Here is a 27,520-nt window from a genome sequence, read left to right as displayed (position 1 = left end):
GACACAGGCTCCACTTCTTGATTGATTGATTTTAAAATACTACCAAATCATTCATTTTTTTAAAATCCATTATAGAGACTGATCCAAAACCTGCTAAAATGAATGGCATTCTTTCCATTTAGTCTTGAACAGTCCACCATCAGTAGAAGCTAAAGATTTCTTCAAACAGATGCAAGCAAGACCTCTGCAGCAGACTGTCCTTCTTCCCTTGGAAAAATCTCTCCTAACTTACCTAACAATGGTACAAAAGCCCCACATTAATTTTGTCAAACAGCTGCATCTGCAGTATTCCTCTTCCAGCATTACCTAATGCACAAGTATTACACCTTTTTTTAAAATTAGGATGGGGGGGGGGGGGGGAAGGCGGGGGCTCAGGGAGGAAGAATCCCCACCCCCGTCATCCATCAAGTGTACATCCAGGCCACTGCTCCTGAGAAATCTAATATATGCTAAAGAGATACAAAAAGACATAAAAAGCTTTCAGAAATAAAAGTGCTTCAGAAGCTATATTTTAATATTGCCAAGTAGGGTTTTTGCCAGATTATAAAGTTGACTTAAATGCCAGGATACTGAAATGCCTCTGCATTTCAGAGGCAGTGGCAGCAGCTTACAAGATCGCCTGTATTAGTGGCTGAAGTGCATTGCTGATTCCAAAGATAGACTATCATCATCTGTGGGGGAGAATATAAATAAATAAATAAAAATTGGCATTCCCTACCAACCTTGCTACCTGCTGCCTTGAAGCACTCTTTTCAAGTGCAGCCTCCGCAGGAGAAAAAAAAAAAAGTTAAGACTACTTTATTTTGATTATAGTGCTTTCCCCAGGCAGGAATTTTTATTTCAGTTAGAATCTTTAAACCATTACATTTTCAGTGATGCATTTTTATATTTACAGTTGACATCTTCATAGAAGAATGAAACCTTTGAGCAACAGCTCTAAAGCATGAAGGTTGCCTGCAGTAAGTACTTAAATTATTTTACACCCAAATGGAGCTAGTTGTTTTTAGCTAAAATTTAATAAACCTTAAATCAATGACCTTTCTTTTACTGAAAGCTTGCACTCGGGAAAACTAACTTTCCTAAGAAACATATTTTGGTGAATAAATGCCAAACAAAGGGCTATTTAAATCCGAACATTGTCTCAATTTATAGCTTGTGAACATTCGGTTCCTAAATTCCCGACTGCTACCTAATGTATAGAACAGTGGAGCTTTGGTTTAATCACATATCATTGATTTCAAAGTGTCACAGTGATCTCATTGACAGTAATCAATAATAATCCAAAATCAATCAAATATGCTCTTGCACTATCATTCGTCAAATCTGAATATCCCAGAATTAATTGTAGGCATGTGAAAGAAAAAACCAAAAGGGTACAAAAATACAAATCAGCAAACTTTGAGAAAATAATAGTGCATCTGAGCATGCTTCGTGCCTGCTGGGGTAAGTTAATGATGAATCATACCTTGCCTTCCCAGCAAATACTCTGAAATACATTCTTTTTCAAACATGAAAATACACAGCAACTGAAGGCAGCGGACACACAACTCAATGATCAAGCGTGATTTTATGAGCAGCCATGTTACGTGTCAAATATTAAATGTGTTGCCAGTACATTATAAACAGCACAAGTATGTTACACTATGAAGAACTGCATATTGTAAGTTAGCCACTGCACTTCACAAAGCAAGAAAGGATAAAATTGCTGCATTTCTGTACCAAAAGCATGAATAGATGTAGCCACTTATCAAAAGAGCTGTTATTGTTGCCGAGGATTCCCCTCTCAACACATTCACCTGTAATTTTGTCAAGGTAATAAATCCTTCCATTCATTACAGCACACTCAAAAGCACCCTGCTATTTAATTTAAATGGAAAAAAGGCCCAAAGTGTCTAAAACATTTACTTTTGCTAATGTAAAAGTGCTGGCATTTTACTTCATTCCTGATAAGCCGGTGCCAATGGATGTGATTATTCTTTTCTTATTCAAAGCATATCAGTAGTTCAAAAGCACTCTCAATCTTATCAGGTGTATGAACAGCACAGTTACTGAAAACAGTTTGTACTGCTCCTCTCTCTTTCTGCCAGGCTATCAGATAAACCCAACTAACTAACTGTATTTACACACAATCAAACATAAGCTGTGTCTTCAGCACACTGTAGCCTGTTTCTGGCACGTCACATGTTTTCTGCTTGACATTAGTCATAACTAAACCAGCAGCAGTGAATTAGCTTACAACAAAAACAGTCACTCCATAATGCTTAACGCAGAAAGGACATAGGGAGGGAAAAAATGAGAAAAATTTTGTGAAGAATGATCACTTCTATCTCAATATTTCACAGGCATTTATCTGGTACTACTTGGAAAGGAGCATGGAAGCAATAGGTTTCAAATGCATTCAAAACAGATCTGACACGGGCCTTACCAGTGGAAAAAAAAAAAAATTTATTTGCTTTTTTGTTTATTCTGTTCTCCTGTCCTCTGAGAACTGCGTCTGATTTGCAAAGGGTGAAAAAGTGAAAGAAAGGAAAATGGTTACAGTGTCTGAAGGCATTTAAGTACTGGTTTTATCCGGAATAAGACAGTGATTTCTCATGATCCAGCTTTCACCTGACACAAAGAACCACCACAAAACAAAACAAAATTTCCCCCACTCTCCCCCAAACAAGCCTCTCGGTAACTCTCCTTTTCATTCAGTGTCTTAGACTGAATTTTCAGCGCTAACTCCTGAAGAATAATAGCAGACCGACTACTTCAGAAGATCCATCCATGGCTTTGAAGATTTCACCTGCCACAGGAAATAGGCATAGGATCCCCTTCATTCTCCTCAGGGTGACAGTGTACTCACCTCAGGGTGAGCACAGCATTTGAAGAGTTAAACTTTAACCTAGCAGTGTGCTCTCAGCTCGCTAAATGCTAAATGAAAACTTCTGGAACGCCAGGAGAAATCCTGAGTTTCGGCTCTTTGATTAATTACAGCCTTCCTTGGGAGCTGGACCTCCAGCCCCTGCGTGGAGGCTCCTTCCCAGCGCGTCCTCACAGTGACAGCCTCTCCCAGAACCTCTGATGGAGCAGCAAAGGCAGCCCCGTGCCACCACCTGAGCCCATCCCGCGCCTCTGCCCGGACTCCCGGTGCAGAACAGCCATCCTGGAGATGTGTGGGAGAACAATGAGCCGAATTAAGCCAAGTGCGCAGCGCCGGCTAATGCGGCCGATGGTTGTTTCTCCATCTGTGACACCAGGCCCGTGATTGATGGGACAGGTGTCACTCACACCGATGGCAGCCACCTGCCGGGGCCGCTCTGCGCCCTTCATATTCCCCAGCACCAACTGGGCCCGAGCGGCTCCTGCCAGGAGAGTGATGGGGTGTCCCTGGATGTCACTCGGCAACAGGGAACCCCAGTGTCACCCCTTTAATGCTGAGGGGAGCAGCTGGTGGCAGACGTGGCCACTTGGGAACATCTCATCTGTCCCACCATGGTGGCGGCTGCTATGAGAACACTCCCATCAGTGAAAGTATTCCCTGGCAAAGTGAATATAATTCCGTAGAGAAAAACCTGCATTCACAGGGCATTAAACTACCATGGTAAGGGGTGAAAAAATAAAAATGCACTTTTTGATGTAAGAATTTTACCATTCTTCAAAGATAATTTTGCTAGCAATATATGAGCATTTGCTTTGGGAATGCACTCTAAATCTACTTTAGATGGCAGGTGAGTTTTAGCACCTTTTTTTAACTTGATGCTTTTCCCCTTTTTCCCCCTTAGAAGTGAAAAAATAATTGTGCAGGAGAAATCCTCACAGACTTGCTGAAATTAATCCCTCTGAAAACTATTTTAGCATTAATACTTGCCAATCGAGTATCTCACAGTCCACCTAATAAGTAATAAAATACCAACTTAAACACAAAGCGACACTGGCATTCATCCTTCACAAAGACAGGAACCAAATCCTAGGGTCAATTTAAAAATAGAAAAAAAAATAAAGTAAATAAAGAATATATAGAAAACAGCTTGATTCTTTCTCTTACATTTTCAATATATGGAAAACTATACAAACTGCCAGTATTACTCTGCAAGGCATACATAAAAGAGTATAATTTCATGTTTCTAGTTAACTACTGTCTTTACTAGATGTTCCTGTTTTGTATTTCTTTAAAAATATTCATGTGTGAGATTGAAAAAAGTGTTTCTTCCAAAAACAGCTCTAGAAGCAAACCCAGAAACAGAGGAGAAGGGGGAAGGAGTAGCAATATCATAGGTAAGAACGGACTTAAAACAAGTCACCTCCTCCCCACCCATCCTGGCACCTCTATATGGGAAGGAATTTCAGAAATGCTTAGGAACAAGGTAGCAGCTCATTTTAGATATGACTTTTTCATTTCACTCACCAGCATCTCTACATCTACAGAACTTTAAATTGTTTCCTATCTAGCTGGCTCTGGGGAGGCAGGGGGTGTATAGGCACATATGGCTGGCTTTAAATTTATTAATTAGATTTTTAGCGGTTTTAGATTTTTGTTTCTTGTTTTGTTTGTTTAGAGTTAGGGTTTTTTTCCGAGGCCATTCAAAACAAGCAACAGCAACTCCACATCATCTTCTCATTCTAACTTGCCAAAGCCATCAATCTCTGATCACACCTATTAGAATCTCACTGTAGCCAGCACTACATTTTGCGACAGCTTGACCAGTTGTTTAAGGGAAGAGTGTGTGATGGAGCAAAGCTAAATCGACACATCTGTGATACTTCTGACACCCCTCAGCATGGCTAATATTAATTTGTTTTCTTTGGCTAGGTAAGTGCTGCCAAAACACATTACATATGGTATGTAGTTCCAATCAAAATGATGAAAAGGAGATGTGCAGGGTTTTTTTTTCCACTTACAGCAACATGAAGACACACAGAGTGCTAAGAGACATCTACACAAAGCTACAGAGTAATAACTTGAAAAACCTCTAATCACTGTATCTTAAAGTTTGGTTTCAGAATACAACCCTTTAAGAGAATCTGCCCTCCCATATAAAAACAGTAGCTCAAAGCTGCAAAGAGTTTTTACTCAGGATAAGAGAATATAATTTTCATTGTATGACGAAAGGATATATTTCGACTATTCTTGTGTGCATAGGGGTAACTAATCATATTGCAGCAGGCTATCATATAAATAAATGTGCACAATTCTGTACAAGGATATTATAAATAGCTTGATTACACTGAGGAAAAGGCCTTCTATTTCACACACCCCATGATACTAACTTACCACAGTGCATGATGATCCGCCTCCAATTTCATACTTAAGGTTCTGTATTAGCGTCACAAAATATTAAGTTTTGTGGCTGTTTTTTTTGTTTTGCCTTGCCTTGTAAATAATTTTGACCCAAGTAAGAAAATTTCACCTAGATGTCATAAGAATTCAGGCTGGTACCCATGGTAAGAATAAGACATTCAGCGGTACAGAAAAACAGCATATGCTTGTCTTTTACACTGTAAAAGTATTTCTATTGCTCTAACTTCCATTAGGCTGCTAATAGACATTTTTCTAGGAAGTATAATAAGCTGAAGTGAAAAAATGAATTTTATTTCAATTTTAGAAGAAATGGGTAATGATGTTCTGATTTAAAAGCTATGCTACTTAAAAGAGGAAAATAATTGCAAATTAGATAAGATTCCCTTTGATGCAAACCTGTTATCTTAAGGAACAGCAAAGAGAAAACCTCTTCTTCATTTGAGGGAAATACAAATTAATTGGAAAACATTACCAGCATTATGTAAACAAACCCAAGAGATTTAAAGCTTTTGTAACACCAAAAATACATAAATTGTTTCATAAGACACAGAAGTCAAAAGGCAATATCCTATAGAAGCTACTCTCCAAAGTGCTACTGAAAAAGCAATACCAAGTCCTTTAAAGAATAATTAAGCAGTACCCATCTGAAATGGCAGTATACAAATTCAGTTAAACATTTTTCTTTAATGTTAAAATAGTAAAAAATAGTATTTTTACTTCTGGACAACAGAACCATAAAGAAGAAAACAAAAACCCCACACTATAGGACTTCCAGAGAGGACTAAGGAGCATTAAAACCGCATATGTATTTTATATTTTTGTGTGAGGACATCATGGTGTATATCAACAACCACATGCAGGAGGCTTACCTCCCTAAAAATAATTATATTCTTTAGATGTAAATATAACTGTGTGTCCAAGGACATATTTAGCTGAAAAAATAAATCTGTTTGATGGCCAAAACTTTTAGAAATGTGAATAAATATTAGACTTCTCATTTACTCGTAAGAGAAAAATTTTATAAAAACATACAGCATCTTTTAAAAGCAAATCTGGGAGTACAATACAAAACCTGCTAGATTACATGGAGAACCTACTACAAAATGAGGTGTAAATACTTTACATTGCTGGCCAGCTCTTTTCTCATGGATAAGAAAAAACCCACATAAAACCACATAAAGGCAGCTGCTTTTTGACAAGCAACTGCACAGAGGGAAGTTATATAGCTCTGCATATATATATATATATATATACTTACTGTGTATATGTCTGTGGCTAACACACAACAATAGATGTACATTGCCAAAACTGCATAAGGAATACGCTATACACCTGGAACACACACAGAGGCATGGATATAAACGTGTTTGAACACAAAACTTGCTGTGCAGAGGCAGAAGATTTCACACAAAATGCAAATATACAAAACAAAACCATTACGTACATGCTGCTACAGACAGGGCTGTGCACGTACGAGTCCCTAAGTCGAGCCTAAAAGACGATACACGAAATGTAAAAGAACGGGTAATAAGTGGAGTGTCAAGCTGCAGCGACTGCTGGTGTCATCCCTGCACTATCAAACATACATATGAGTATGATTGGAGACAGAGAGGCTAAATATTTCACTGTCAGAGCATGTCGAGAAATGCAATTCATTTCTCTCTCATGTGCTTTAGGACAATGACAATTTAATACAAGGCCAGTGGATGTAAAAGAGATAAAAACTGAACAAACTGGCCCAGCATAATCACAGATTTCCTCTAGAGAGCTCGGTAGCATGAGGCTTATATGCACTTGTAACAGATCAACATTTTATTGTTTCTTCCCTCCATGAATTTGCTGTGAAAAAGAATTCATAGCAAAGCTTATTTTATAGACAGAGGCTACTTCAGGCTTCAATAGGAGCAAGAATTTATTTCATATTTTTTTCCTACTTCTCTTATACATTTTACTTATTCTAAGCAAAAAAGTAATTATTTTATATACTTCCTTGAAAGGTTAAATAAGCATTTTTTTAAATTTCTAATTATACTTCCACAGAGGTGTAAGCAACCTCCGTGCAGGCCCAGGGTCAGTCCTTCAAAAACAGTTCTGTAAAACAAATAATCTTGTCACTTATTCACGAATATATTATACTTTTATACCACAATTTTTCTATCATAACTTTGTAACATACAGAAATAGCAGCATAGCATGTGGACTGACATATCTGTGAGAATAGACATATCATACTTTTTAGCTACTCTAAGCAAAGTGGGCTTCAAGTATTGTTAAATATTATCATAGACAAGTTACCTTCTCTATTTGATGAATAGCACCATGTATTTGAAATTAATTGCAAAAGTAGAGTTGGCTAATGAGGTGGCCCTTATCTTTTCTCAGCAGTGCAAGCACAAGTATTTTTCTGCTGGCTCAATATTTTTTAAATGCCCAAAGTGCTATTAACTAAGTTGAAATCTGATTAAAATATGAACATTAAAATATTCACAACAGCTAATGCAGCTACACAAAAAAAAAGGGCTAAGAAAATTCTTATCTCTTTTCTTATCATTAAGCATGTGTTTTGAAAAATAATAATTAAATAAATTGTTCCCTACAGATTCTCACACTTGTTTTGCTTCCCATTAGCATCTCTGAAAACAGTTTGTTAAGACAATAGTTATTCTTTATTATGGAACTATGGGGATGATGCTCTTCTACCTGCCTCAGTTTAAAAAGAAATTTGTAGGAAATGTTAAAGCTTAAGGTCTGTCAGAAAAAGGACAGTGATTCTTAGGAAAAAACAGGGGAAAAAAGTATGGAAAAAATGATCAGCCATTCGAGAGAATTAATGGATATCCACAAGGGCTTTGCTAATAACATGGGTTAATTACCGCTGCAACGCACCAGGCTCAGTAAATAAAAGAGCACAACCATAAACACATTAAAATGAGCACCCATCACTAAAAGAGGGGTAAACCCCAGTAAAGGAAAATCTGCCAGGTAGGCATTTCAGCACAAACCCTTTATACTTCCTGCAGGATTCAAAAACTTGCCAGCAGTGTAGCAGAACCAAAAAAGCAAAGCCCTACGACCGGAAACAGGTAAGGAAGAAGGGACCAAGGCCTGCCTGCTGCCCAAGGGGAGAGCCCTGGGAGAGCCCAGGCAGGGGCTCAGTGCCACCCCACACAAGGGGCACCCACCAGAACACCAGCCTGGGGCTTTATTTCTCAGGAACAACTGGACCAAGCTATCGAATAAGACAAACGGGCAAGGTTAAAGACCTTCAGAGCCTGGAGAAACCGTAGAGCGGAATCAAGTGCTGCTTCCCACATCACAAAGAAGCGTTCTTCAGTCTGCCCCTTTCCTGCCTTTATGAATGAAAGACACTTCTAAAAAAATTCTTCAGCAATTTGAGGCTATGCCAAAATATTTTAAAGAGTGAAACTGACATAAACTCTTTTATGTTTAGCACATAATCACCTAGTGCACATCCAAACACACGAATAAATGTACATGTAAGTAACACACACACTCACATTCATCCATACACAAACACAACCCGGCCAGACTCACAGGGTGACTCCACAGATCATTCCCACATTGCAACATGAAAATGGTTAGAAAAATATAAAATATATACACCAGCCATCACTGCACTAAAGTACTCGCATGCTGTGACACCTACGACCACTTTTTAAATGTTACAGCCCTTCTATGCAACCTTTATTTCTTGTCATCAGAGTATTGTATCCGTTCTGTTGTAAAATGAAAATCTATGCACAGGAACAGATGAATTTGTTTCACATATAAACATTATTGCACACTTTTAAATGGAGAAACTGGGAAAGCAGCTACATGCTCAAATGAATGAAACACAGTGAGCCACAAAACATACACAGCGCACAGAAGCTTTCTGGAGTTACAAATTTCCTCAATTTTCTATGTTTGGCATTCAGAGACCGTGTTTAAATTTACCAAACTACTTCTGTTCTCTCCCCTTCCTACCCCCCCTGCTTTTTTTGAGTGTTTCAATTGCCTTTCCTTCTTCCAACAGCTGTGACAACTGTTAAAACAGTCGGTAAAATTAAGTCCGCTCTATAATCCTTTAGTCAATGTTACATTTTAATCAGAGGTTGAAGGAGATTTCCCGTTATGAACGCAGTGATTCATTTAAAATTATTAAACTGACACATATGTCAAAATGAGCAGATATATTTATTGCATCTGTTAGCTTATTAACTATTAGTAATTATTAGTGCTATTGTTATTGCTGAAAGAGCAAAAAGCTAAGACTGCAGCTGGCTTTAAGTTATTGCATTCTTTAACAAGCTCTGCCTTAAAATCAAAGCATACCTAGTGATGGTCAGACAGATATCTGCGCACTCCCAAAATGTTCGGACAATTTCTAGCTCGAATCCTCTCTACCCTCATCCATAAGAACTGCAGAAACTCCTACATGTATGTCCTTATGCTTACATGTGCACATGCATGTTACAGTATGTAGTTAAATCCCAGTTATTACGGATATTAATAACATGCAAAACTCTGGTGTTTATTAATTGAGATGGAGAAGCAGATATGTTTCTGAATGTTAATTCTTTCTCTGTGTCCACTCAATCCCACATGCCTCCAGCCCTACACTCAGACAATATATTAAGAGTGTTTTGAGATGACTTTTAATTGAGTCAGAGGAAGAAAAAAATTAGTTTGAATCTTGCACCGGAGCCAAAAAGACATGTGCCCCGATTTCATTTAAATGCATCTACTCTAAGAGGCTTATCTAAACTAATCATTCAAATTAGCTGTAAGAAGGTAAATTCAAGAAAGCTGCTTTGGGGGGGTGGGGGCATTGAAACATCCACCAAAAAAAAAAAAACCCCACAAAAAAAACCAACCCACAACCATAAAATACTCAACTTATCATCTTTTTATCTATTTCATGAAAAACTTGTCACTGTTAGTAAAAGCTGTGGAAACTGCATTCTTACATTATGAAGCTATCTTACACTATATACATACAGTGCGCTGACCTGTAAGGCATAGCTGAGAGGGCACCCTACGTCTGTTTATTTGCTCTTCTTTACCCCCAAAACACTACAGTGGCTTTTCCACGCGTCCCCTTCCCAAACTGCATTCCTGCGAGCCAGGCTATTTGTTACTTCCCATCTTATTTCCCTAACATGCGATCACGGCAATTCACTTTTCATGCCTGGCTTAATTACCACCAGCCATGCAGTGTGCAGGCAGTAAGGACAGCTAGTGGGCATCCACCTATAGTACACTGTCACCTCCGGAGCAGCCTCTCCGCGGCCGCGGCGGGGGCGATGCTGGCTGCCGGCCGGGGCTTCTCCTCGGCGCTCCCGTCTGTCACTGCCGGCCTAACACCGGGGCAGAGACGTAAGTGGCTCGACAAGAAGAAAAATGAACCGGTGACAGCTCCCGTGATATACTAATATTTAATCCCGGCTGCGGGCTGAAATCAAGTTCAGGAGCCGCTCCTCAGCCCCAGACCGCCCGGTTCTGTTTGGGCGCCAGGCTTTCCGCCGGAGTCACTCCGCCAGGTATCTGAGAAGTGCCAGCCAAGAATTGCGGCTCCTCAAAAAGTGTGTTCGGCCGCCTTTGTAGGGAGCAGCAGCCGCGGGGAGGGACACGCCGTGCGGCGCGGACCCCGCCAAGTGCCCCACGCCGCCTCCCCGGCCGCTGCCGCCGCTGGTGCGGAGCGGCGCCCCCCGGCAGGGCGCTCGCACCGCACCGGACCGGCGGCCGCCACTGCGCCGGGCACCGCGCCGGCGGCCGCTCCCGGCCGGCGCCCTCCCGCCCGCCGCCGCCTCTCCGCCGGCGCTGCCGGCGCACCTGTCAGACGGCGAGCGCCGGGGCGGCCGAGGGCCGGGCGCTCGCCCGCCGCCAGCGCCTCTCCCGCCGGGCGCATCCCGCCCGGCCCCCCCCACGGCGCGCCGCGGCCGCGCAGTGCCCCGGGCCGGCTCCCGCCCGCGGCCGCGGCGCAGCGTTACCTGCAGCGGCGTCTTAGGCGCCTGTCATGTTTGGGGCAGGCGGCGTGCGGCGGTGGGGTGGGGGCGGGGAGCGGTACCTACTCTTCCTCGTAGTGCAGGGAGAGCGGCTCCGGCAGGCAAAGTTCTACCGAATCCATGTGCGCCCGGCGACCATCCTCCGTGCGCCCCCGCGGTGAAAGCAAAGTTTCCGTGGCCGAGCGCCGCGCACTTGGCACGGGCGCGCTCCGGGCGCGGCGGCGGCGGCGGGCGGGGACCAAAAGCTCGCCCGCGCGCCTAATCAAGGACTTAAAGCCCCGCGCGGAGCTCATGAATATGCAGCAGGGCTGTACATATGCATCCCCCCGGCCCGGGGGGACGGCCGATTGGTGGGGCCGCGGCCAATCAGGCGCCAGGGGCGCCGGGGCGGCCCGGCGCGCGGGGCGCGCGGCAGGTAGAGGGTGGGGACGGGGGAGCGGCCTGAGGCGGCGGCGGCGGCCGGGGCAGAGCCCGCGGACGTGCCCGCGCCGCCGGACCGACCGAGGCTGCCCGCTCCGCTTCCCGCCTTCCCTTCCTTCCCTTCCCGCCCGGCCCCAACTTCGGCAGGTACCTTGGCAGGCTCCCGGTTAAGGATTGCGCGCAAAGGTAGAGGATGAAGTTTGCGCCGCCGCCGCTGCCGGCCGTGGCGTTTGGCTGTGGCGGCAGCCGGGCTCGGCTCCCGGCGCGCTCTCCCGAACGCCGCTTCCCTAACCTTTGGAACTGCTCGGCGCCGGGGAAAAACAAATAATTATAACGCCAAGCGCGGCCTGCCGAAGCCTCTGGGTAACTCAACTTTTCATTGTCGTGCGAGTTGCTTTTCGGGGGGAAAGGGGAGGGGGAGCGGGCTGGAATTTGACTATGTATATGTGATGTTATACATAAAAACTTATAAAAATTCCACAACTATCTAATATAGAGATATATAATTTCCTATTTAAAAATTAAAAGTTTCCTTTTCTATTTAGTTGAAAAAAAATACATTCCTAACAAAACGAGCACAAATCCAGTCCTTAGCATTATGGGCGCAACTGGGAGCGAATACAGGTACGCGTGTTCCTATACAACAGGGGGGCGTGTGTTTATTTAAATATAAATGTATAAAGCATCTGCCCCTATACGAGTATTTGTATGTTTAGATGTGTATATTTAGACATGAAAAAGAAAAGATCCAGAACTGATCAATTTCCTCTGTTAGTGTGCAGGGATTAGAGTGGACCAACTCAGCCTGCCTCATTTTAATGAGATAAGGGCTGCGCTGGAGCAGCTCTGCAGTAGTAAATCTGGGAGGGTGCCTAGACCTCTATAGTGTTTGAGGGCTTGGGTTTTTTGTAAAGTAAGTTTTGCTGAACTAAAGGGGCGATAAACACATATCCCTGTAGGCATGCCTGCATAAACATCACCAAGCTCGGTTCCAGCAAAATACTGCTTATAGCCAGCTTAGAGTTGTTCTCTGGCATATGAAAGATTCCTGATTAAACTTGTTCCAACACAAAAGAATGTACTCAGATTTAGGGACATTAGAGACACTGTTTGCCCTGAAACACATGCACATATCCTGTTTTGAAAGTATCAGTAATGAATATGAGGTGAATTTTTTTTGTCAAAAGCTCCCACCTTTACTTAATATTACAACTAAGGCACCATACGTATTTTCCAGGTTCAAAGTGTTTCTGTCCCTACTAATGAAAACAGATGCAAGCTGTTTCTGTCCAGAAAAAAGCCAAACCGACACTGGAAAGACAATAATTTCTTAGAATGCAGCTACCCTCGTGCAAAATCTTTTGTGACTGGAGCCCTAACATGATGCAAATGGCAGTCTTTTAGATCAAAACAAATCAGTGTGAACCCTCAGAATGCAGTAATACTATTCACAGAAATGCCCTCTCCAGATCTCTCTCACAGCATTTTACAAAAAAAATACAGCAACAGAACCAAATCCCAACATATGTAGGTTCAATAGACATGCTTGTGTATGTTTACAGCAAAGAGATTCCAGCATTCCGTATTTTACCTTATGTGAAGACTGGGCCTGCTTCCTACAAACCTGGTATAAATACTTGCAATTTTAGGAATCATAACTCAGACAGCAAAACTACAGCTCAAACTACTGTATAAAAGCAGGTAGTAAAAGCTTAATTACCAGTAGCATTATGCTGTCTATATTGTTAAATGTGAACTCTGTAATTAAGATGTAAATTTGCTTGTGAGCAGTGAATTAAAAAGCTCTGAAATGTAGAGTAAAATTTAAGTACTCTGTAGAAACATCAGGGACAAAAAAAAAAATCAATTTTTACCAAATTTTAAAACAGGAGGCATTAAGTGTTACTCTGTAAGAATATCCTCTTTAAGTAACAATTTGATAATGTAGATTTTGGAATTAAATCAGAACTGGAATAGGATGTCTTTATGTATAGTTATCTGTATGACTATATAAACTCAAAATGCAGTTCCTACAAACTGATTTACATGTGCACATGAGCAAAACATACAAATACAAATATATTGTTTGTACCAAGTATCTCAGTGTATAGATATATAAGTATATAAGAGTATGTCTGTTTATAGATTTATACCCAAAATGTCTATTTTGTCAGTATTTTTTATTTCAAAATGCTTTTAAATCTTTGCATGTACATGTCTTTTTCTTATATAAATATCAGCCATAAATTATTCCCTGTACATGTGTGATTTGATATGGTCACTTTTCGGTATTACATTCATTGGAATACACCCTCCTGAAAATCTGACAGCTAATCCATTCTGAAACTTACGGAAGCACAGGTTAGCTTCATTCCTACTTTTGTTCATTATCTCCCAAGATATTATATTCAGGGGCTGAAACACGATGGTCTCTCCTTCTGTCATGGTCTGTCTTCCTGTAAGCCCTCGTTTTCACATTCCCATAGTTTCCACTACCTTGTGAGCTTGCTGTCCCCCACCCTCCTCTACTCCCCCAAATAACGCAGTTTTCCTCTCCCTCTGTGAGCCGTCACCAGTTTTCTATCAAGCATCTTTCATCCAAGCAAGCAGCTCTCTGCCCTGCCAGTGCTGCCTCTTGGAGAACCAGAAAGACTGTGCTGTACTTTGCATGTTGATAAACAAAGCAGTTGGCTTCTTCCCCCAGGGACTGAAAGTGTCACCTCCACCAGACTGGGGCCTGGAATTCCAGCTACATTCTTGAACTTGGGTTTCAGAGTTACAGATCAGTTTGGGGAGAGTGGAAAAAAAAAAGATAACAAAGAGATTACTGCAGCAAATAAACTGGGGCTAACTGTAGCTTCATTTTAAGCTCTTCTGTAGAAATAAATAAAAGCAGTAGCCAGAAGTGGGGGGGGGGGTGGGGGGGGGGGGGGTGAGAAGGCAATCCAGGTACCAGTTTACTGTATTTTATCAGGGAATACACAATAAGAACATGCATGCAAACACATCTGCAATAACTTATCAAAATGTACAGTGCAAAATCTTACCACAAGGAGTCTATACAAAACAGTGGTAATGGAATCAAGAGAGGAGAAGGAAAAAATCGTCAGGAGTACCTGTACCAGCCAAGGGGCATTGCTGAGCAGCACCTACATTTCCATGTCTCTCTGTGCATCTATTTTTTCCTGTGTGCCAAACAGTACATCTTTAAGCATCTTCACACTTAAATACTACAGACATTTCAAGGCATCAGAAGAGCCAGATTCTTAAAGCACACCCACCTCAAGGCAACTGAAGTGAGGTTCAGTGGCACTTCACAGAAACCTCACAGTGCACACAGTGCAGTGTCAAATGTGTATTTACCAAAAGGAGCAACAAGCTCAAGCCAGCAGGGAAGCTGCAAGAATATGAAAGTCTGGTAGCTGGCGAGGATTTATTTGGGAATAAGCATACTTTAGATAAAGATTTGCAATACACCATGGAGGCTTATTCCAAGTCCAGCTGGAAAATACCATATTGTTAAGAGTTTGAAATAAATACTGAAGTGTCAACAAATATGTGATCTTCTCTTTTTTCACAACCACTCCTTAAAGAAGCACAACTCAGATGTGATCTCACTCAGTGCTACAGTGAGATTAATGTTAGTATTGACACTGACAACTGCTCTTTTGTGCTTCTCATTGGAAGGCACTTGATGCACCCCTGGATATGCTGCTAATGAATTAAAAAAACTAATGCCTCAAAAGTTCCCAATTCTGCTCACCTGTTTGTACATAGTTGGACAAATGCTATCAAGTTATTACTTGAAAGCCATCTGCCTCTTCAGTCTGTATTTAGCATTAATTACTCTTTGTTTTGATCTTAGGGGAAAAAGCTCACACAACACAATCTCTGATGCTCCTTAGAACTTTTCCACAGTGTGTTCACAAATACACGGAGCAAGGCTTTTAGCTTTAGTTGCTACATTCAGTCCCAGCACATAAAAAATGTCTCTGTGAAATAACAGCAATTGCCTTACCATGTTACTGAACTACATTCAATTTATCTGGTCTCAAATAAATACTCCATATTTTCTCCTTGTTTTATTTTCAAGGGCATGGGTATTGAAATTACTGCTTTCACTGGTACAGAATAGAATCTGTTCACACTGCTATAAATAAATATTCTCTTGACGAAACACCTTTTCCAAAGCCTCTGACAAAATGAAAGGAAAAAAGAAAAAAAAAAAAAAAGAAAGAAAAAAGAAATAAAAACCACCAGAAGAAGGAAGCTACATGCACATTGCCTGTCACCCACCAAAAAAGGTCTCCTCCCTAAAGATAATTCAGGCACACACTTCAATATGGATATCTCACTATTACCCCAAGCTCTTTTTTTAGTGGAAGTTTCTTCAGAGAAACTGAAGTACATTACTGTCTCAGACAGCCAAGGATAAGATGACTGAGGGAATTCAGTTGCTCTGTTTAATTAATACAGGATTATTTCACTTTCATTTTGTGAAGCTAATAATATGACTGGTGGAATGTCAGTAAAAATTAAATCATAAACTAGTGCAGTACCAAAGGGAAAACTTACTTTAGTTATGGAGTATTCCCAGCAGAAATCTTGAAAATCTTATACATATTTACACTGATAAAATACCACATGTACTTCATGGGATACTGCAAGCTTTCTACAATCCTTGTGGCATGTTTTTACAGAGCAAGAGTTAACATTTTGAGATTATACATTAATAAATGAGTTGCAGTTGTATTGTTTCTTGAATGTTAAGCACCACATACTAAACGCAGGAACACGTTCAAGGTCAATGCCCTATTTTAGACCTTTTCAGCAGCTGTGATATTATGATAATCATACTTAAAATATTCCTATAGAAAAAGTAAATTAGCCCCTTTCACTAGAAGGATTATTATGATAAACAACAAATCTGAAAGAGAACAAATTCAGATTTCTCTTTTTGTTTGTTGCTTTCTGTTTTGTTTTGGTTCCCCCCCCCCCGCCCAGCAATGCAATAAATTGCTGTCTTTTACTGCGATGGCTTTTCTGTCCAGGAATTTAAAAAAGAAAAAGGCAAACCTAAAAACCCAACACTTTATTCTGCACTTATAGTACCTTTTGGTGGTGGTTTTTGGTTTTGTTTTTTTTTTTGGAGGCCTCACCTATGTATAGGTACCTTCTTTAAAATGCATTATGTTTTCTATTAGAATCAAAACATACCAGTTGACATCCCATTCTATCACCTATACTGCAGTGAAATGTAATATCCCACTAAACCAGAAGGGAAAGAAGAAAACTTAGTATCAGCAGCTATTCCTAAGCAAGATTAGGGGTTTAGCTCCATCTAATTGAGGGATGAGACACGTCCCTCAATGGGTCTCTCCCCACTCCCGCACCTGCCCTCCTACCTGGCTGCAAGCTCAAAACGCTAAAAATAGAAGAAGAAGACGGAGCGTAAATATTTCCCCAGCGAAAACACCAATAATCTTTACTGAGCTGACATGAATTGCTTGTTACACTGCCCTAGGATATCATGGCTCGAAGCGAGCGCGCAGACACGCACAGAGCCACCAACCACCCTCAAAGGTTTTGTGCCGTCTATTTGTGCATGTCCATGTCGCAGAGGCTCCTACGACATCTGACGTGGAGCCGGGACACCTGCGGTACAGAACGCTCCCTCTAGCCTGCCTGCCCCTACCCCCGGCATTCCCAGCCCCTCTTCCATCACTCTTCTGCCTTTTTCTCCCCCTGCTCCCCCCTCCACTCCCTTCGTTCTGGCATTTTTATTATTAATGTTATTGCTATTATTACTGTCCAAGCATAAGCTGATCCACAGGGGAGCCTGTGTAATTTAACCCCTCAAGCACTAAATTCCTTCACATGTGCCAAAGACACAGGTTTGTTGTTGCCTCCAGCAATATCCCAGGAAGACGAGTGATGGCGGTGTCATATCATCACACAGCGACTTAATCTATTGCGACACCCAGGGAACGGGTAACTGAAGAGATTTACAGAACATGCTCTCTGCCTGAATACAAAATGTTATCCCCTTTACCAACAAGCTCAAGTCACAAGAAACAAAGTGAAACAATTTTTGCCCTCTTATGGCTCATTGTTTCCATGACTGCTTTATCCAATCCTACCCCCCCATTACTTGTCCCACTGTACATCTTCTAGCTATACAACACTTTTTTTCAACATTTTTGTTCTCCATCCTTTGTTCTTCATGTGTTCTCTGATTAACAAACAGCTAGATCATGTTGAACTGCCAAGTAACATAAACCTTGGAAATCTTTTATCCATACACTAGACGACTGGAACTATCACATCAGGGTTATCTCTACATGCTGTCTTTATGTTCTCTGACATCTAATGCATGCTTTTTAAAACAATGGATTAAAAGGGTTGCACTTTTTAAAGGTGCAAGGAACGCTAAATTAAGCACACATTAGCTACAATAAACACCAACCTCAGGAAAGCATCTATTTTAAGTACTGCAATCACAAACCCCCAGTCTGTTTGGCAAGTAGGGACTTTCAACATGGTTGTCTGTCCTGTTATGCATAACTATTAAGGAACAATTCAATATAATAAAGCAGCCTATAATTGTTCTCTCCAAGATCGAGGTGAGATTCTCTCTCTTCTAACATTTCACTGACCTAGGAAGCAAGAATTTGGCACAGAATTAATACTGAAGACAAACGAGACTAGTGAAACGTCCTCAGCTCAGGATAACCTGATTGTGCTGGTGAAAAGAGCTTTCACCATGGGAAATTAACTGCTCTGAAACCACTGGTAACAAAGGCTAAGTTCAGATGCTCAAGAGTAAACAAATCCTTGCTCCCCATAAAGTAATAGCTACCCTTATCTCTAGACACCCAGATCTAAAATAGGTAGAGGCTTCCATGAAGGCCACTGAACCCTGTCCTTTCCTTGTAGTAACAGAACACTTGATTTTTCAGTGTATGTTTCAGTATACATGCCTTTTTAAAAGCCTGTATCAGCTGAATGACTGAGCACTCAAAAATGTACACGTTGTCCAGAGGCATATTTAGACTCCAGGTTACATGATTTCTTGAACACATACTTGTGGGCACAGGAAGACATTAAGAACTCCTTGTACTTCTCCCAGCCAATAAGATGAAGAGACTTAAAAGACAGGTTATCATGGATATACAGCTTCCAGATGGTAACTGTGTGGTTCCAGGAGTTGAAAGAAAAGTGGAATTCACCACCAATTGCTTTTTTCCCATGCCCTTCAGCTCCAGCCCCCTGAAAGCCCAAGCCTGATGTGTCAGAGTGCACTGAGATGCTGCTGAGCACTGCTATATTCCTTTCCCCTTAGTGGTGGGTGGGAGGTTTAGAATGCCCACCAAGAAGATGGCAGCGCACACCAACACAAGTGCAGCATCCTGCTATCTCCAGTAGACTTGTACACTAACATTTAAGGGAGCATTAATGTCATTAATACAATACTGAAGAGTCACACTTTTAACAAAAATACCTGTGTTACATTACATTAATACAATGAAAACCTTTTTTTCTGGCTCTATTAGTATGTATGTTCAAATGACAGCATATAATCATAATGACATCCTCCTGCAGCTGAAGCCTTCTATTATCAACTCTGTTTCTGTCCTATAGCAGCTTCACTTCTATTGACCAGACAGTTAGCCCTGTTCAATTATTCAATCTCAAATCAATAGATTTTAGCTCCACATATAATAGTTAAGGTGTAAACAATATGCACGTGCTCTTTCAGCTTTATTAATTTACTTGCAAATTTGAATTTATAGCTTATTTTTTAAGAAACATGCAAATTTCAGTTTTCATATTAGGCAGTTTATTCCTCCCACCAGCTCTGCCCCTGTTTCCAGAAATCAAGTTTAACTTGCCTATGACGTAAATGTCTTTCTTTCACAGATAAAAAAGGAAAAGTAAGAATGATAATTATTTGATCCTGATTATGCTGAATAAAGCAATAAAATAGCAGTATGACTTTTAAGCAGATCCAGTCAATATTTCGTTGCTAAAGCAGTCACTCAAGGTGTGAATTGATCCAGAAAATACAGCCTTTAGACTTGCTGCACTTCTGACACTTGTATCACAAACAATTTGGTTCAATTAATGCAGGTATGTGTCTGTGTGTGTGCCTATACCTACACAAACCACATGGAAATGTATTATATTATGGGCTCTTGGTTACCTATGTATCTTCACACACAAAAAAGAGGAGGCAAGAAAGTAAACTGAACCAACACATGCATACAGAAGTGAGTGCCTCCATCCTTCATTCTAGTTAAAAGCTGCTTTATTAATTTTGTCCCTCCAAGCTTACAGAGCTTCCAGTTGACAGTCCGATTTTACTTTCTTTTCTCAAACAAATGCATGTTGACTTGAGCAGCACTTACCCCCCACTCAATACGTTAGCACTGCAGAACAGATTCCTGATTACCTGCAATGCTTTAAGAGAGTATAACAGGTTCCTGATTACCTAATTCCTGAAAGTACATCCATTTTTGTGCATCTAGAAAACAGATCTAACACTAGTGCCATAATGCAGTATCTTTACTGACCAGATAACCCAGAATAATATGGTTACAATTTATCTGAGCTTCAGTTCAAACAACACTACCCAATGAAATACAGATATCCTGGGGAACACCCATGCTGTTACCTGCCTTGAACCCTTCCAGGACTATGTCCAAAGCAGCTGCAGTTTATAAGCTGGAGGATAATGCCAGGGAGCTGTTACAGCAAGAAAATCTAAAGCAATTTCTGCATACAACCATTACAATGTGACTGTTAAGAGACAGATAAGAATTTCTCTATTATTGTCAAGGAAACAATAGGCTTAAAAATTTGGAAAGGCTTTAAAACACAAAATATCAAAAGGAAAAGTTACAACTCAGTCTTCCTACTGACCCGTTTACTCCAACTTCAGATTATCTGCTCCCAAGGTATTAGCATAAACTTCTCCAGTGCTATTAAAGGCCGTATCTGCATTCTTTAGCACTGTTTGCATTTAGTACACATATTTTCAGAATGCTAACAGTCTTTTATTCAATAATGAATTTGGCAGAAAAACAAGAATAGGCTCTCTTTTAATGTTATTTTTCTAAATAAATTCTCTAAACCTGATTGAGTTAGATCCTTGAATTATGCTTTGGAAGATGTAACTTGGAGTTTTTGAATAAAGTGAAGCACTTAAGCAAATCACACTTTTATTCTTCAGCCACTGAGAAGCCTCAGATTTCAGATGAAAGAGCTGGGCTGCCTTTCTCTCTCCTTATCCTGCAAGGTCCCTTCATTCTCCCCGTTTTCCCAGTAGATTTACTTGTGAATCTGGTGACAGCCACATTTGAAGTCCTGAGGTCTGACTCCTGACCTCAGTTATGTTAGCCCTTCCCTGCAGAAGAACTACCCCTTGGATCACTGACTTGCTATTATTCTATGGTTAATAGACCTGAGCTGTGCAATATTTTTTTATCTGGCTACAGTCCTATCTCTAAATTCTCTATTTTGAATGAATACCGATTTTGTGACATGAAGTCTGCTATATAATGAAATGCAAACAATGAAAAGGCTAAATCAGTTTACAAAAAATCTATTTGTCAAACAGTGTGGAGATGCTCCCAATTTAGTCTGGGCAGTGCATGCAGTTCTTGATAAGGGAGTTAAAACCGAGCCGTTCCACTGCATAAAAATAAAAGCATCTACAAGGGAGAGGCATTTTCTTTAGGAGACTCTTCCCTAGAACCTATAGGTAATTATTAAAAAAAAAATCAACCAAACAACAACAAAACAAAACAAAAAAAAAAAAAAACAAAAAAAAACAAAAAAAAAAAAAAGGGAAAAAAAACCTGCCCCCCCATACCCCTTGGATTCTGCAGGAATTTTCCAACAGCCAGGAGCACTGTTAGAGGAGGTAACAGCAAACGCCTCCCCAGCGCAGTCCCCTTATGTCACATTTGCATTTCTATTCAGCTACATTGCCTGACAATGAAGCAAATGGGCCTGGCCTTATCTGTACAATTCCGGACAACAGAGATTTTCTGAGCCATACAAAGGAACGAGCTTAACATTCAGCACTCAGCACCTCCTGGCGTCCCCCCATCCCCCGGCCCCGGGGGGATGGCGGTCACACGAACACCTGGCCACGCCACAGCCTGACACCCTCGCACGGCATCCCAAAAGGAGCCGGCTAGGAGAATGACAATAAATTACAAGAAAAAGCGATCGAGACTTTGAAGGAGCTCGCCAGCCTCAAGGAAGAAAACAGCCCGAACCCTCTAGATTTTCAGGCTTTGTTTGGAGCGCAAAGGAGTGTCCCTGGAATGTAAAAGTAGATAATATCTAGTCGACCATTTGTGACTCCCGCCGTCCCTTTTAGGCTGGTATTTAATACAGCAGATGAAACCTATAGAGCCTTTTATCAGGGAAATTTCATCTCACCCCAGTTTTCATTAGAAAATCTTTAGCAGCTAGGCTGGCTATTTCATTGCCATTTCATTGCACTACGAGGAAATTTCCGGCTAATTCCTTCAAAATTAATATCGTCTGATCTAAAAGTTAGAAATGACACGAAAAAACCCGGACAAGCTGAAAACCTCCAGATCAAACTTGTGTTATGACAGGACTTAAGCCAGCTATAATACAGGCTAGGGCTTTAAACAGCAAGGAAAAAAATTACAGTGACACTGTACTGTAGACACTTTGGCTTTAGTCTGGCTTTACATTTTATATATATATATATAAAATGTAAAGCATATATATATATATATGCACTTACACATTGTTTCTGTCTTCTTGTCCCTCTCTGGCTCTCAAATACTTAGTGTAGGTAACAAAAAAGGCCTCAATCTCAAGTACAAGAAGCTTCATAGTGAAGGGGGTTATCCACATGTTTATTTGTATACACAGAAGTAATCCGGGGTAGCAAGCATGGAAAGGGAAGTGGTAGAGTGTCCCTCCTTTTGTCCCAAATAGTGTATCCTATGGTATATAATAGTATATATTTTACATAGCACACAGAATTTTAAACTCCTGCCTTTTACTTTAATTGTCCTGAACTTCCAGGTAAGTTTATTCTTTGCTGATGAACAAAGGCTGAATTTCTCCCTAGAGGTGGTTGCAATGAGTAGTGATTCTCTATTTTTTTCTCACTCACACAGTTTTGAAGATTTACAGGTATGAATATCATCACGTTAGCACAAAATGATATTACTATTGCCAAAAAAAAAGGCAGTTAAGCACAGAGACAGTGAGGAAGGCAGAACACTTACTTGGATTCAAAGGAAACCCAAAGCTCCTTAAAGCAGCCCATTGTTTTATATTTTACTAATACTGATGCACCAAAAGCTTCTGTGATTGTTACCTTTGCATGAGTTGGACCAAGAGGTTGGAGTGCTGCATTCTGCCTCTTCAAATGCTCATAAGGGAACAGCCAACTTTTATTGTCCTTAGCACCAAGAATGGCTTTATTGCCGAGAAGGCATGAAACTGGCATTGTCCTGGAATCATACCTCCCTCAAACTCTGTCAAGGTGACAGATCACTTTTACCTTCAACTGCACAGGCACACAAGCAAACTTCACACAAGGCATGGGAATAGGGCGTAGTGCAGAGCAAAATTCAGTCCTTATACTTGCTGTGATCAAAATAAAACATAGGACAGAATTAAATAACTGCTACTAATATGTCAGTATTCTAAAACACCTTTCTAGACTGTGATGTCAGAGATACTATGAGCTATCACACACTACTATATTGTTGGAACTACTTGTTTTTGTCAATTCATTAAAACGACAATTAGTACAGATGGGAGCAAGAGGTGGAAGCTGAGAAAAGAACAGAAACTAAGTGAAACATTTTTCCACAGATTGGTCCAAAGTTTATTTTAATCTCAAATAAGATGATCTAAAAGGCTTGCTGTAACTATCCAAATGAAAATAAACCCTTACTTCTACCCCTTCATTAACATGCAAGGACAGAAATTGGAGCATTTACCTTGCTGAATGCATACACAGTTTATGCCTGTGTATTGCATCTTGAAGATACCTGTCAGGATGGCTTCTACAAGCCTGTCCCTTCTGGAGTAGACTAAGCAACACAGCTGACCCAGAAGGATTAGATGAGAAATTCAACTAATTAATGAGCCCTGCAGGCAAAACATCATTTCTTCTGCTCTTTGGGGCTTTTACAAGGTCAGCTGGTTTGTTGGGTTTTTTTCCCAGCATCAGGTCAGACTCACTCATCTGTCAATTTACACAAGATTTGTAAGACAATAGTGGCCACTATCAAGCCTAACAACATTTTCTCTAATCCCTGCAGTAAGGAAAAAACTGTTCTGGCCAATTCAGCTTTATTAAAATATGCTTCTCTAACGTTACTTTTCTCTTCCAGGGGCAATAGTTTAGAATTACAAACACAATACTTCCCATTTACAAAAATATTCTGGATCACAAGTTCAAATATTCTGGAACACAGCTCAACTCCCCCCTCCTGCTCTCTGTCTTTCTGATGATTGCTTTTCTGAGCGTCACATGGCACAGTTTTCTTCCATCTGCCAGGGAAGTTTCCCAAAAAGTATACCAAGTTCAAGAAATGAGGAATTTGAATAGGAAAATCGTTCAGATAGAATTCAGAAAAATGATCAGCTCACCTCATCTGTTTCTCTAGCAGTATGTGCACTGTTACCATCCAATGGCCTCTTTGGTAATAAACTTGTCCCACCTCCCATCTGCTCTTCTTGCTGGCCTCCTGCCACTTCAGCCTCAGTCCTTTCCTGTCTTCAAGATGTCATTCAACTTCACTTGCTCCCCTACCCATTTGTTTCTCTTTCCAAGTGAGATCAAGCATACATCTTTCTATGTCTCTCACTCCAGCCTTTAACTTCTGCTCCATCTTTTTAGTAAGTGTCTATATTTCTGCTCCATTTATCATAGTTGGCAGTATGCACTATGCAGGTGTCAAGGAAACCAAGAGAGAGTTCACTATTCATGATGCTGCCTTTTCAGCCTTCTTGTGGCTTGCCATTGAATGTCAGCTCCTTAACACTGAGCTGTATGTTGAGAAGAATATGTATCAGTTAAAGACAAATTACTTGAAGCCAATACAAAAGCACATGAAGAAACAAAGCTGCTTTAGACATTTTCAGCCTGATCGCTTTAAGATTTTTATTTGCTTACTACTTGATTTTTTATGTCATTTCAACAATATTTTTTTCCTTATTGGCTAAAAATAAATGTAAAAGACATTGAATGGGGCCAGACATAACATGTCAGCAGACCTCTGTAAATGTGAATACTTGACTTAATAATGTCATATAATAATTCTTGACTTCAGTAAATGCTTTCTTTTCAGGTCAATACAGACTTGTGTTTCACTAAATGCAATCCAACTCAGAAAAAGAGACATCTTGGGCCCAGCAGAATAGAAGTCAAAGGTAAATGAGAAGTACCTAGCTGGCTTTCTGCAAAGACTGAGAGCAAAACTCCACCCACCTCCTCTGCTGCCTTGAGCAGGGAAGAGGCACAGCCTTGCCCCAAGAGGATGTGTTCACCTGTTACCAGCCAAGAACCACTGCTTTTAAGGACAACACTCAATCCCACAAACATGCAAACATCATAAAAATCTAACTTAGCAAGGAGAGAGTTAATTTGATGAGAAATCACAAATTATACATATGACAATGGTTTTCAGGTAAGACAGTTCTTCAGACAAATGCAGCTGAGAGACATCATGAAACAAAGGTGAAGAATTAACCATTGAGATAACTCCTATGTGATGTAGCTTGAATTATTTTGCATAAAGTGCAGTACAAAAGTTTCCATACAAGGATTTTTTAACTCAAGATACACCGTTCATCATGACTACAGTCCGATTTAAACTCTATTTCTTCTGCAGTGGAAGCACACATATCCAACATGAGCACAATTCACTGCTTTCTATTCTGTGTGACAAAGAACAGAGGACAGACACTCCTCATAATCATTTATTTCCAAACACTTCTGTACAGGCCACCTTCCTGGTTTTACCCATCATTAGTATGACAGCAACAGTAAAAGTAGAATTTTTCTTACAGTAAAACAGACAAAGTGTCCAGTTTATGGCCCAGCTAAGCATCTTCTGATACAAAGCTTATAATTTCCATCCTTACTGATACTTTATGCGTTCTTTAAAACAAGCCTGCAAAATGGTTCTGTTACTGGCAGAGCCACATCTGACAACTTTTCACATCATCTTTCACATAATTTCTGTGAAAGTGACAAGAGCTATTGATGTAAATACAGATATAAAACTACGACTAAGGGCCTAACATAAAAACTGAGTTTAATGCATTGCAAAATTTCTCAGGGGGCTAAAGATTCATATTTCTTCAATACTGTAAATATTAAATTTCAAACTGAAATTCAAATCTGAACATTTGCCAAGTCATTTGCTGGATTTTCCCTCCTTTGCTAGAAGGCAGTAAAACATACTCTAGTTCACTGATCAACTACGTCCCTTTGTATTCAGAGACCACTATACAATATCCTTACTTAAAGAAAATGGTAAAATGACCAATTGCTTTAAGTACTGTAACCTATTTCCTGTCACTGTTACACCACCTGAGAAAAAATTCACACCTCCAGAAGAAGGTCAGCAGGAGTGGGTCAGGGTTATGGCTGAAAAGGCACTGAAAGTGCAGGACAGCTCCACACTGGGAAGGGGTAACCCAGCTCTGTGGGCAACACACGTGGCATATTACGAGTAATGGCAGATTACAATGATATAATGAAGGGATGCCTCTCGTACCCTGACAGACAAGGACAGCATAAGATAAGAACCCATCCAATTATCTCCACTCTTATTTTATTCCTCATCCTTCAGTCAACTATCTCAAGCATGGGAAGCACCCTCTTAAATCAATCCTACGTTCACTGCATTTATCCCTTTACAGGTACGCTCATTTTATTCTGGTCCACTCGGAGTCTGGCACGACTGAGAAGAACAAATTAATGTGAGCATAAAAGTCTAGCAGGCTCTGTCCGTAAGGAGTGACCACGTATTTTTCTTGTCACATTCCCTCCCCTCTACCCAAGTGCCACAAACCAGCCTCTGTGCCAACAAAGCTATTTAGTACCCCGTGCCTTCATGTGCAGTGGGGCAAATCCACACCCTATTGACCACCACTCCATAGCTGTTTGCCTTGTCTCTCTGGTTCGACAAGTCTGTGCTGATGGCACCTGTTAAAGCTGCTTCAACTAAGCTGTTCTGCATTTGTCTGGCTGGATTTGGACTTCCCGGATCCCTGACTGAATACAAAGTGATTTGAAAAAACGGTGTTTGGCAACAAGCACAGTGGGGAGTACACTGCGTGTTGGTATACAAGAGCACAATGTGTTCTTCATAGCATCACTGAGGGAGCATGCTGCTCGAATCTCTCTGCTGTCGAGATCAAAATGGTCTCCTTTGTTGTCAGCTGTTTAATAGCAGCTGTTTAATGTAATTCCAAATGATCTGCTTGAATGAAGTTGTCATTCTTGCAGTTCACTTTAGTGTAGTAAAAGAAAAACCCAAGAAAACAAACCACAGCTTGGCCATATTATTTTTCTATTGTTCTTATGAAAAGTTGCACTCTCATGTTTCTGATAGCCCGTAAAAATAATAGAAGTCCAATTTTTTGAAATAAAACATAATTTTGAGGGAAAAATAGGCAATATTTATTTCAAAACACTTTCCTTTCAGACACTTGAGAATGGCTTGATTAAAAATACCTTTGCTACTAAAAAAATACACACAGAAAGAAGTGAATTTGTCAGCAAATC

At 40.7% G+C, this 27,520-nt stretch overlaps 1 protein-coding gene across 10 annotated transcripts in view; it reads right to left on the bottom strand.

The window, feature by feature from the left end:
• Window positions 1-27,520, bottom strand: part of ESRRG (estrogen related receptor gamma) — a 373,125-nt gene that overhangs the window by 148,008 nt on the left and 197,597 nt on the right. The window contains exon 1 of one of the 10 annotated variants that reach the window (XM_071425979.1): window positions 11,359-11,523. The exons of the other annotated variants lie outside the window; for them this stretch is intronic. Coding sequence (XP_071282080.1) covers window positions 11,359-11,414 — 56 coding nt within the window. The 5' untranslated portion in view covers window positions 11,415-11,523. Of the gene's footprint in view, window positions 1-11,358; window positions 11,524-27,520 lie in introns of those variants that run through there. 10 annotated transcript variants of the gene reach the window in all.

The sequence above is a fragment of the Agelaius tricolor genome, unplaced genomic scaffold (genome assembly GCF_023055355.1).
Source record: "Agelaius tricolor isolate 1412-34295 unplaced genomic scaffold, bAgeTri1.0.p SCAF_1, whole genome shotgun sequence".
NCBI lineage: Eukaryota > Metazoa > Chordata > Aves > Passeriformes > Icteridae > Agelaius > Agelaius tricolor.
This window is presented reverse-complemented; position numbering and strand designations above follow the sequence as displayed.